Source organism: Cetorhinus maximus, chromosome 20, assembly GCF_964194155.1.
Source record: "Cetorhinus maximus chromosome 20, sCetMax3.hap1.1, whole genome shotgun sequence".
Taxonomy (NCBI): Eukaryota; Metazoa; Chordata; class Chondrichthyes; order Lamniformes; family Cetorhinidae; genus Cetorhinus; species Cetorhinus maximus.
In genome coordinates, this window is record NC_135898.1 from 63473076 (window position 1) to 63485581 (window position 12506).

General features: G+C 40.4%; 1 protein-coding gene across 2 annotated transcripts in view; it reads left to right on the top strand.

Moving 5' to 3' along the window:
• LOC144694437 (ubiquitin thioesterase ZRANB1) overlaps positions 1–12506 on the top strand; it is a 92590-nt gene that overhangs the window by 17467 nt on the left and 62617 nt on the right. Inside the window, exons 3-4 of one of the 2 annotated variants that reach the window (XM_078564849.1) lie at positions 8946–9061; positions 9184–9240. In XM_078564849.1, the coding sequence (XP_078420975.1) occupies positions 8946–9061; positions 9184–9240 (173 nt within the window). Of the gene's footprint in view, positions 1–8945; positions 9134–9183; positions 9241–12506 lie in introns of both variants that reach the window. The other variant, XM_078564848.1, reaches the window with a different exon arrangement.

Sequence of the window (12506 nt, forward strand, 5' to 3'; positions counted from 1 at the left end):
CTCGGCATTCCTTTATACATGGAAGATTCAAAATTACATTCTATTAGCACAGTTCACTTTTATAGTTTATTTTAAGGCAAATATAACATTTTTTCCAAGATTGTAGGCAGTGCTAATAGGAGAATACATTGAAGGTCATGTGATTTTATACTTATTGGGAACTGTGTACTTTAGAATTAGTATAATTTAATGAGTACAAGTTTACTGAATCTCGATAAATAAGGTCACTGCCCTTGGCAGGCAATAGGAAGGTTCTAATTCTATCTTTGGGGTTGTTGGAATTGCAGAATGCCAAGTTTGAAAAAAATTATTATAAAGTAGGTTACCAGTTTTTTTTTAAGTGTATGCAAGGAAGTAGCATGCGTCAACTCCTCCATTGATGCTGTTTTTAACAATGGAGCAGAAGATGTTACAGTTGATGTCTCTGAATCTGGACTAAAGAGGATGAAATAATGTTTCTCCTTGTCAGCTCTCCACTTACTGTTTTGAGGAAAATGTGCATGTTGGTGAGCAGTGAAGATATGGTTGATCATGAAATAAGCAATTCAAGAACTCTGAAATTGTGTTTTAGCTATTTACAAAACCAAAGTGATAGAATAAAACTTCCTGACCACAGTTCTTCGGAAATGGTACATATACAGTGACACAATTCAATGAAGAATGGTCTGAATGTTGTATTTCATGTATTCATGTGTTCATTTCAAGTAAGTTGCTGGTGCACTGGATAATTTCTTTTGTCTGCAGTTGAAAGCAGAAATTTGTTCCAAGATTGCAAGCAGATGGTGGCAAGGTAGGGCCCTGAGAATGTTGGCATGTCATGGCAAACATAGTTGGTCAACATGCATGAGTTCTTGGACCTGAAAAGAACTGGAACCAATTTCTTTGCAGGGTGATTTGCTAGTGATATTGGGGAAGATTTAAATTAACTTGATAGATGTGTGGCAACCAGTAGGTAATATTGGAGGGGAAAACCAAGATGCACAGAGAATTGGGAGAGACAGATATCAATAGAATAGGCAACTGTATGATATTAGGTGAGGTCAGAGTATGAGGGAATGTAATAAAGTCTAAATTAGGGTTACAGTGCATGTATGTGACCGTGTGGAATTTGGTAAATAAGGTGGGTGAGGTGCAGGATAGCCACGTGGAACTATGATGTTGTGGCAATAATGGAGACCTGGCACAAAGAAGGGCAAGACTAGCTACTCTATAATTCCAGGATTGAATGTGTTCAGGAAAGACAGAAGGGGAAAAAAGGTGGGGTAGCATTAGAAGGTTTATGTTGGCTATGGAAATTTGGAGTAAGAATAATTAATTGTGGAGGGAAACTTCAGTGGGGTGAGAAAAGATCAGGCCCAGGTACTCAGAGATTGTCAGGCAAAACTGTAACTGAGCAATAAACTGCCTTTTAAAGAGGAGAAAATTTGTGCACAGCCATATAACATTTCCATGAGGGAGAAAAGGTAGGGCAAATAAATCCAGAGCTCCCTGGATGATTGAAGCAATAGAGACTAAGATGAAGCAGAAAAAGTTCTCCTTTGAGAAGAGAAGGTTAAGAAGGAATTTGATAGAAGTATTCAAAATCAATGCTGCTACCCCTCCTCCTTTCTTTCCTTTCCTATCTTTCCTGAATACCTTGTATCCTGGAATATTAAGTACCTAGTCTAACCCTCCTTTTAGCCAGGTCTCCATTATTACCACAACATCGTAGTTCCACATGGCTATCCTGCACCTGCGGCTCACCCACCTTTATTTGCCGTACTCCACACTGTCTTATAAATGCACAGTAACCAATGTTAGGTGGGGAATACAATTGAGAACTAGGCTCAATATAGAAAGCTCAGAAAAAACCAATGAGAAACGAAGAGGCTGGCAGCTAACATAAAAGGGAATCTCTGTCTTTTACAGGCATGTAAATAGTAAAATGGTTGTAAAAGGAGGAGTAAAGTCAATTAGTGACCTAAAAAGGGATTTATGCAAAGAGGCAGGGAGCATGGCACGAAATGACTACTTGGCATCTGCTTTTACTAAGGAAGAAGATGCTGCCCAAGTCATAGTGAAAAAGGAAGTAGTTGAGATACTTGAAGGGTTAAAAATTGATAGTGGTATCAGATAATCTGGCTGTACTTAAAGCTGATAAGTCACCAGGAGATGAGATGCAACCATGGACACTGTGGAAGTAAGGGGGGAAATTGCAGAGGCACTGGCCATAATTTTTCAATCATCTTGGGTTATAGGGTTGTTGCTGGACAGGCCAGTTAGTTTAACCTCAGTAGTGGGGAAGCTTTTATAAATGATAGTACTGGACAAAATTAAAAGTTACTTGGGAAATCGTGGATTAATTGAGAGAAGCCGGCACAGATTTGTTAAGGGCAAGCCGTTTTTAATTTGAGTTTTTTGAGGGTAAGAGGGTCATGCGGTTGACGTGGTGTACATGGACTTTGCTGACAAGCCTGTTATATGACATGTTATCAAATGACTTTTTGAAGTTAGAGCATGTGAATTAAAAGGGACTGTAGCAGCATGGGTACAAAATTGGCTGAGTCTAAGGAAACAGTATTGGTGAATGGTTGTTTTTTGGACTGGAGGAAGGTATATAGTGGGCTTCCCCAGTGTCAGTGTTAGAATCGCTGCTTTTCTTTATACATATTAATGACCTAGATTTGGGACTCCAGGTTACACTTCCAAAATTTGTAGTTGACATCAAACTCAGAAGTATTGTGTACTGTGAGAATAGTGTTAAATTTCAAAAGGACATAGCTGGCGAAATGGGTGGATAAGCGCAGATGAAATTTAAGGCAGAGAAGTGTGAAGTGGTTTATTTTCATTGGAAGAACAGGGAGAGGGAATATAAAATCAAAATTTAATATAAAATATCAAATTTGTGGATCTGTACCGATGACATTTGAGTTCACTCTGTGCATGCATAGAGTTCAAAGTTTTATCAGTCTTAACAGTAAAGTTTTCATCTATATCAGGCTTGTCCAACTGGCAGCCTGCGAGGCCCCCCCAGGTGGCTCTTGGAGCCACTGTTCAAAAGCCAGTAAGACATGCCGGTAAGTTCAAAAGTGAAATTCAAGATTTTGCAAAGGGCTGCTCCTTCAATTGCAGGCTGTTCCTTTCCATTTTTGCCGCTGGTAGCCTGATGGGGAGAGAAACAGTTTCTGATTAGAGGAACAGCAAACACTGGCAGTGCTGAGGGCTGCTGGGCCCAAAGGAAGCAAAGGTGCGGCGGGGCTGGAGCCTGGGGAGGACCAAGGTACGACAGGGCTGGAGCACACATGCACGCACCCTCTCGCACTCCGGCCATTTTTATTAATTGCCCTTTTATAACTTAGCTATGACATTGTTTTACTTTTGCACAGCAATTGCTGCCTTTCTCAACTCAACTCTTTTTTTTGAAATTCAGTTTATTGTTGCGCAGAACTATATCTTTCCAATATTTGCTTACTGGCCCCTTGAGTGAGAAGAAAATGAAAATATGCCCCCCCTCCCACAGAGTATAAGCCTGATCTACATGTTCCAGCAAGGAGCCAAGGGGATGCCTTAAGGCCCAGAACTCCAGCAGAGCAATAAGCAAAAGACACCATTTAACATTTTCAGTGGACGGTCAGGACATCCTGCAGTATCAGCATGCCATTATCAAGAGTTTGCTACATCTTGCAGAATATTGCCTTGGAAGGTGGAATCCACATGAGAAGTGCAGCAATGGACTAGAGAAGAAATGCATAATCGTCGCCATAGAATGGCTACTGCATAGCAGGAGGCCATTCAGCCTGTCATGTCTGTGCCATCTCTCTGCAAGAGCAAATCATCTAGTTGCATTCTGCCACCTTCTTTCCATAGCCCTGCCAATTTTCCCTCTTCAGAAATTTCCAATTCTCTTTTGAAAGCCATGATTAAATCTGCCATTGCCACAATCTCAGTTAGTGCATTCCAGATTCTAACCACTTCCGTTTAAGAAAAAATGTTTTTCCTCATGTCACCATTGATCCTTTTGCCATTTGCCTGAAATTGTTGCCTTCTGGTGCTCAAACCTTCCACCAATGAGCGCAGTTTCCCCCTATCTACCCTGTCCAGACCGCTCATGATTTTGAACACCTCTATCAAATATTCTGTTAACCTCCTCTCCAGCAAGCCTCAGTTTCTCCAAGTTCTGCACTCCTGGAACCGTTCTCATGAACCTTCTCTGCACCTTCTCCGATGCCTTCGTATCTTTCCTAAAGCATGGTGACCAGAACTGGCCACGTCCAGTTGAAGCCAAACCAGTGTTTTATACAGGGTTATCATAACTTCCTTTCTTTTGTACCGTATGCCCCTATCAGTAAAGCCCAAGATCCCATATGCTTTAACCATGCTCTAAGCCTGCTCTGCCATCTTCAGGTCCCTCTGCTCCTACACCCCGTTAGAGTTGTACCCTTTGTTTTATGAGTTTTTTCTATAGCCCACTGTTATAATCATGTACCATCTCATGTAGGTTCCACATGAGGCAATATTCTGCAATATATAGCAAACTTTGGTAATGACGTGCTGATATAGATGTCCTAACCGTCCACTGAAAATGTTAAATGGTGTTTTTGGCTAATTGCTCTGGTGGCTTTCTGGGCCTCATGATATCCCCTTGACTTCTTGGTAGTCTGCAAACCATGGTGGAACCGTGTAGCTGAAAACTTGATGTAAAACTGATTAGTTCCTTCAGTCTAGGATTTAAAGTTGCTATATTTGATCTCTTGTCATCATTGTGTTTCATTGAGCCAATCCAATTGTTCTATTTAACTAGTTAAATTAATATTCTCTAGTAATGTTGGCTGTGGATTCCTGTGGTGACCCTTTTGTTTACCTTTTATCTTATTACCTCTAGTTCAAAAAAAGCAGATACTGTTGTGGCAACTCTCTAGGAGGATATTCATACAAATGCACTTAGCCCTGTTTGAAGATACTGACTTCTAGGAAATCTGGAAAAAAACAAATAAAGCCATAAGTGAAAACTAATTCCTTCAGTCGTAAGCTTTTTATGTAAATTCGAGTATAAAGTACAAATTTTTAATGGGCGCGAAATATAAGGCTAGTACTTGCAACTCAGATTTTGCAGTTGTATTGAGAGGCTGCAAGACTGAATATAACCAAACCAATGGATAGTAGATTAGAAACACTGTTGTTACAGTTTTGCAAAGGTATAAGCTGTTAATGGCACTGGGAGCATAAAGCTACATAGTATAGCATTGCATGATGGGAAAAATGGAGGACAGAAAAAGATTACACTTTGGTAAATGGGTGAAAGAGATCCGTGCTCAACTGCAGCTGAATGTTGCTTCATTAAAGATGGTGCTGTTATACCCTTAATGAAGTGCCAAAGAACAAGTCTGCAAGCTCTTAGAAACATTGGGATTCCACAATACCCTACAGGAAAAGCAGTAAAATTGTCCAACTGTGCAAAATAAATGAAATGTTATTGATGACCCTCAGAACATCTCCACGAAGGCAAATAAATAGCACAAACCTTCAATCGGATGCCGAAACAGTTTCCCAATGATGTTCCCTCAATTGAGATAGAAATTGGAGGCTGGGTTCACCCAACCACTGAGGCAGTCGAAATCCACCAACTATAACTTTTGCCACCTCCCCACCCCCAAAGATTGAAACTAGACTTCTGTATTGCCACCCTCCCTGTTACCTTTCTCCCTTGTGTCATGAAGATATATTAATGTCTGTAATGTTTGGAAATTATTTTAAATTGGACTTATAGTAGGGTCTGAGTGTGTGTGTGTGTGTGTGTGTATATGTGTGTGTGTTAATTGGATTAAAGCCAACTAGCCTGGGTGCTTTGATGTATAGTAGTTTTGAGATGTAAACAGTAAGGTAAAGGGCACATTTGCATTTTGTTGAATAAACCATTCAAAGACTGGGGTGAAATCTTGCACCTAGCTAGGAGACACCAAGCAATATGTTTATATTACTAATAAAATTGGTACTATGAAATGGGTTTTATTGTTAGAAAAGGTGGAGTTCAAAGGGCCTGGTGATACGAGAATTTGCATTCTAAGGGAAGGCCAGGTATACACAGAAGAGTTTTGTGTGTGGAAGTTAGAGGCATGTGAGAACTAAGCGCCTGTAAGACTACAGTTGTCTGCAAAGGAAACAAATTGAAAGGAACCTCATTTTGAATTCATAAGATAAAATGTGCTTTGCCTGGTGTCTCTTTAAATTCTATGGCTTATTGTTGCCTTGGTGAAGATTTTAGGAGTGATTCATTTGGGGATTTGTTTAATAGTTATTGTGGTAGTAGTTTGTAGATATGTATGTGTTTAATACCTTATAAAATTAATAAATGTTTAATTTATATAAAAAACCTCTGGAGGCTTGGTGGTTTCATTTCTGAATTCAGAGTTGCATCTCAAACATGCCAATTGAAAATATAGGTTATGGCAGTTGCGTAAAGTTTCTCTGGGATTTTAAATAACTCGGTCTTTACCAATTGCTGTGTCATTACAGTTGCGATAGAAATCAGGTTGAGAACAAATTAATTTCTTCCCCTCCCACCCAAAGCAGAAATTGGACAGTTCTTAAATACTCATTGCAAGGTTTGCAGGCTGAGCCTACCTCAACATCTCAATCCCCTCCTGAGACTTATTTGCTTTGGGACGTCCCACCCTAAGTGAAGTAGACTTTTCATGTTACTCATTACACTCTCTTTTATCCCCTGTTGTGTCTCTTCCATGACAACACCCACTGGAGTTGAAAACTCTTATTCTAATAGAACATGGAAAGCAGCTTTGTAAAAGTATTTATTTTGTCTTGAGAGAAAACTGGTGGAATTTGAAGTGATTAATATTTCTGGCTTTGCCTCCTGCCACATTTTACCCCCCCCAAAAAAAGGATACTCTTTAAAAGAATTGATCTTGTCTTTGTTTAAGTTTATTACCTACAATGAGCACAAACATTGCTTGCATGTTTGTAACTGTTTCTTAAATAATTAATGAGTAGCACAGGTCCTACATACTTTTTATCGTGCCAAGTATGCAAGCTAGAAATGTAATCGTGGAGAGCAATTTTTTGATAGTGCCAAAGCATACATGGTGTTTGTGTGGCAAATTCACCTAATGTACGTTAGGAATTCTCATCCACAGGAATGATAAATATTGTACATGCATCACATCGTGGCACAGTCTATTAAAGTTAAGTTTAGGATGAGGCTACTGATGTATCTGCATATGTATTTTTTATATATGTTTGTGTATATGTATATATTACACGAGAGATTTGCAATGAGTGCCATTTTTAAAAAACTTAACAGAAACAATTAAAAGTTTTCAAAAAGTAAACAGTGTAACCTGTCAAGTGAACAGATCATTATTAGGTGATGCGCATATTGATTATGGCAGTAGCTGAAACAGGAACTGTGATACCTGACACACTTAATACATTGACCAGACAGTGTGTAGATGGTTATGTGGAGTGTCCTCAACTGGAATGGGAACTGGAAACTGGCATTGCAGTCACTTGGGAATTTTTGTTAGACTTCACACCCCACACACAGTTTAAGTTCCATAAATTATCAGATGTGTGAAGTGACTTGTCTTGACTATTGTTAATTATGATGGTTATGACTTGAAATTGAGATGGGTGTATTAAATTGTTTTTAGTTTTCCAAGAGGGGGGCGGCTAGTTCAGGTGAAGTTTTAACTATTCAGTGTTTTGTTTGCTTCCAACTCTTGAATTTAAAAAATAATTTTTCAAGCTGACTTTTACTAAAGATTTTTGTTTGCTATTGAATTATGTCACTTTTAAACTTACCGTAACACCATTCACTTCCTTGTTAACTGTTTCCCACTGGATCTTTTACTATGACATTACTAACTAAACCTGCTTCATTACACAATGATAGATCTAAGCTAGCTTTACCCCTAGTTGGTTCCACTATGTACTGCTCCAAGAAACCGTCATAAAAACATTCTGCACTCAGTTTCTAGACCATTCTTGCCAATTTGATTGTCGCAGTCTATATGAAGATAAAAGTCTGTCACAATTATTACAATGCCTTTGTTACTGTAGGCTCCAATAATTTATTTTTTAATGCTCTGTCCACTGGTATAACTACTGTTCGGGGGGCCTATAAACTGCTCCCACCAGTGTTTTCCGACTATTGCTATTCCAAATCTCCACCCATACTGATTCTAATTCATGATCTCCAGAGGCCAGATCCGTGCCGTAATGCCCCTATGTTATCCTTTACCATAAGGGCTACCCCACCTCCTTTGCCATTCTGTCTGCCTTTCCGAAATATTGTGTACCCTGATAGGGTATGTTTGCGTTAATATGTTGAAATTGCTTTTTATCCCCCTCGCTTCCCTGTTATGAAATGTAAAAATCCTAATTTAGTACCTGATGCTTAAGAGCTACAGGCAGAACTTTGTTGAAAAGCAACCGATCATAGCTGAAACTGTAGTACAAATTTTGCTTGAATTTTAGGTAATCTGTAAGTGCACCATACCCATCCACAGACTTGACCATAATTAAATCTGTATGTGCCCTGAGATTTCCTGTAATTTTTTGAAGGTTTAAGCTGGAAGCTTTTTCCACTGTTTATTACCCCCATTCTAGAGTTTGGTAAATTACTGTAAACATCTGATTTGCTGTCTAATATGCCTTCTTATGCTGCATTTTCTCAGCAGAATTTCATATTTGAAAATGGATTTTTTACTTTTCAAACAATTTTATTTTATGCAAAAAGCTATTGAAGCCCTATGAAAGCAAGTATGAAAAAATTGCAGAAGAACAACTTTCAATAGGTGTAAAGTGTTTATATTTTTGAGTGATTTCTAATCTTTGCAATATTCACTTGGTCATGTCCTGTGTTCTAAGCCCTCTGATTATATTAAACTGTTGTACTAGATAGCAGTATTGAAATAGGTAATTTGAATCAAGCATGCTCTTGTGTCCTGCAGGAGTAGTAGAAGGGGATCTGGCTGCAGTAGAAGCTTACAAGTCATCTGGAAGTGACATTGCTCGGCAACTTGTATCAGATGAAGTACGCCTGTTGAATCGTCCTTCAGCTTTTGATGTAGGTTACACCCTTGTACACCTTGCTATCCGTTTTCAGAGACAGGACATGTTGGCAATTTTGTTGACAGAGGTGAGTTAGCCTAATAGTTCTATTATTTTTTTTCTTTTATTTCTGTTTAGGAAAGCTGCGGGTTGATGTCAAATGAGTCCTTGCAGTTTGAGATTAAGCCTAATATAGTAAGTACAAAAGAGATTTTTGTAATTCAAAAATAGTGAGGGGACTAGTTAAAATCCAAAGTGGCTGTCTCTACTTAACATACCTCACTACACTTGGATACATATATGTATATATAATGAATGATGGTGGCGTAGTGATAATGTCACTGAACTAGTAATCCAGAGGCCTAGGCTAAGGTCCTGAGAACACAAGTTCATATCCCACAATGGCAGCTGGTGGAATTTAAATCCAATTAATAAATCTGAAATTGAAGCTTGTTTCAATTATAGTGCCATGAAACTATCATCAATTGTCATTTAAAAAAAAAATCTAGTTCACTATTATCCTTTAAGGAAGGAAATCTGCGGTCCTTTCTTAGTCCAGCCTACGTGAGACTCCAGGCCCACGGCAATGTGGTTGACTCTTAACCACCCTCTGAAAGGGCATACAAGCCACTCCTTTATACAAAACCACTACAGAAAAGTCAAAGGAATAAAACAAGACTGACAACCTTGCATCAACTTAGGCATTGGAAACAACAATGGCACACTCCCACCATGCTGATCCTGCAAAGTCCTCCATAGTAACATCTGGAGGCTTGTGCCAAAATTGGGAGAGCTTGTCTCTTAGACTGGTCAAATATCAGCCTGACATAATTGTTATCATGGAATCATTGTTTATAATTAATTTCCCAGACATCACCATCCCTGGATATGTCGTGTCCCACTGGCAGGGTAGACCGCCAGAGGTGGCGGCACAATATATACAGCCAGGAGGGACTTGACCTGGCAGTCCTCAATATTGACTCTGCACCCCATGAAGCCTCATGGCATTGGGTCAAACAAGGGTAAGGAAACCTGCTGATTGCCACCACCTGTCCTTCCTCGGTTGATTAATCTGTACAATGTTTCACACCACTTGGGGAGTGGTTAGGGTGGGGGGAGTACTGAGTGTGCAAACGCCACACAATTTACTCGGTGAGAGACTTCAATGCCCATCATCAAGAGTGGCTTGGTAGCATCACTACTGACTGTGTTGGCCAAGTCCTAAAGGACTTATCTGCCAGACTCGGCCAGTGGCAGGTGGTGAAGGGAAAACCTACTAGACCTTTTCCTTGCCAATCGACCTGTTGCAGATGCATCTGCCCGTGACAGTATAGTAGGAGTGACCACCACACAGCCCTTGTGAAGATGAAGCCCAATCTTCACACTGGGCATACCTTCCACCATGTTGTATAGCACTACCACCATGCTAAATGGGATATATTCAGAACAGATCTAGAAGCTCAAAACTGGGCATCCATGAGCTGTTATGGGCCATCAGCAACAGAATTATATTCAACCATAATCTGTAACCTAATGGCCCAGCATATCCCTCATTCAACCATAACCGTCAAGCGAGGGGATCAACCCTGCTTCAGTGAAAAGTTCAGGAAGGCATGCCAGGAGCAGCACCAGGCATACCTTAAAAAAAACTGTCAACTTGCGTGCTAAACAGCGAAAGCAGCATGTGATAAACAAAGATCAGATCAAAGCTCTGCAGTCCTGTTGTATCCATTTGTAAATGGTGGTGGACAATCAAACCACTAATTGGAGGAAGCTCCACAAATAATTCCATCCTTAATGGTGGGGGAGCCCAGCACACATGCAAAAGAGAAGGTTGACGCATTTGCAGCCATCTTCAGCCAGAAATGCTGAGTGGCTGATCCATCTCAGCCTCTTCCTGAGGTCCCATGCATTACAGATGCCAGTCTTGAACCAATTTCATTCACTCCACGTCAATGGGAATTGGGGGAAAACTCTGTTGGCTGGAGTCATATCTACCACCAAGGGAAATGGTTGTGGTTGTTGGAGGTCAATCATCTCAGTCCCAGGACATCACCGCAGGAGTTCCTCAGGGAAGTGTACTTGGTGCAACCATCTTCAACTTCTTCATCAATGACCTTCTCTCCATCATAAGGTCAAAAGTGGGGTTGTTCACTGATGATTGCACGATGTTCACCATTTGCAACTCCTGTGATACTGAAGCAGCCCTTGCCCAGGTTTTGCTGCATAGGGGCAACATTCAGACGATGACCATATCTAACAGAGAATTTAGCCATCTTCCTTTGACGTTCACTGGCATTCATACCTTCTTCACCGAATCTCTCTCACTATCAACATCCTGGGGATTGCCATTGACCAGAAACTGAACTGAACCAGCCATATAAATACTCTGGCTACAAGAGCAAGCCAGAGACTGGGGAGTCTGAGGCGAGTAACTGTCCACCATCTGCAAGGGACAAGTCAGGAGTGTGATGGAATAGCCTTGGCTGGATGAATGCGGTTTCAATAGCACCCAAAAAGCTAAACACCATTTAGGACAAAGCAGCCCAGTTGACTGCTGCCCCATCCACTACATTAAACATCAACTCCCTCTACTACTGGCGCAGTGGTAGTGGTGTGTACCGTACACAAAATGTGCTGCAGCAACTCGCCAAGCCTCCATAGACAGCGCCTTCCAAACCTGCGACCTCCACCACCTAGAAGAATAAGGGCAGCAGATGCGAGGGAGCACCACCACCACCTGTAAGTTCCCCTCCAAGCCCTACACCATCCTGATTTGAAACTATAATTGCTGTCACTGGGTCAAAACCCTGGAACTCCCTACCTAACAGGACTGTAGGTGTACTTTCGCCAAACAGACTTCAGCCATTTAAGGAGGTGGCTCGCCACCACCATCTCAAGGGCAGTTAGGGATGAGCAACAAATTTGGCCTTACTTGCGACGCCCACATCCCATGAACAAGTATATTAAAAAAACAACGGGGCTCAGCACAGGAATCTTGAGTACAATGAGTAATCATGTCCAGCTTGTGTTGGCTCCACCAAACCCAAAGCATCTTTCATTTGAATTCCACCAAAAGAAAATCATTTTACTGAACATTTGAATTTTGTTTTCATTGTTCTCACTTGTATGTACCCCTGGAGTGTTTTCATGCCAAGATAATGCAGTGTTCTTTATTAAGCATTCAAAATAGTTTGTAAAAGAAGCACAGCCAATGAAGGTGAAAGACTAATTGTGGAGAATGATGGTGTAATGCTTTTACCTCCTATAGAAAACGCTTAAATTTGTCCTCTGATTACATTTGTAATCTAAACAATGAGAAAAAGGAAAAACAAAAATACCTGGAAAAACTCAGAAGGTCTGGCAGCATCTGCAGAGAAGAGCACAGTTAACGTTTCAAGTCCGAATGACCCTTCAACAGAACTAAGTAAAAATAGAAGAGAGGTGAAATATAAGCTCGT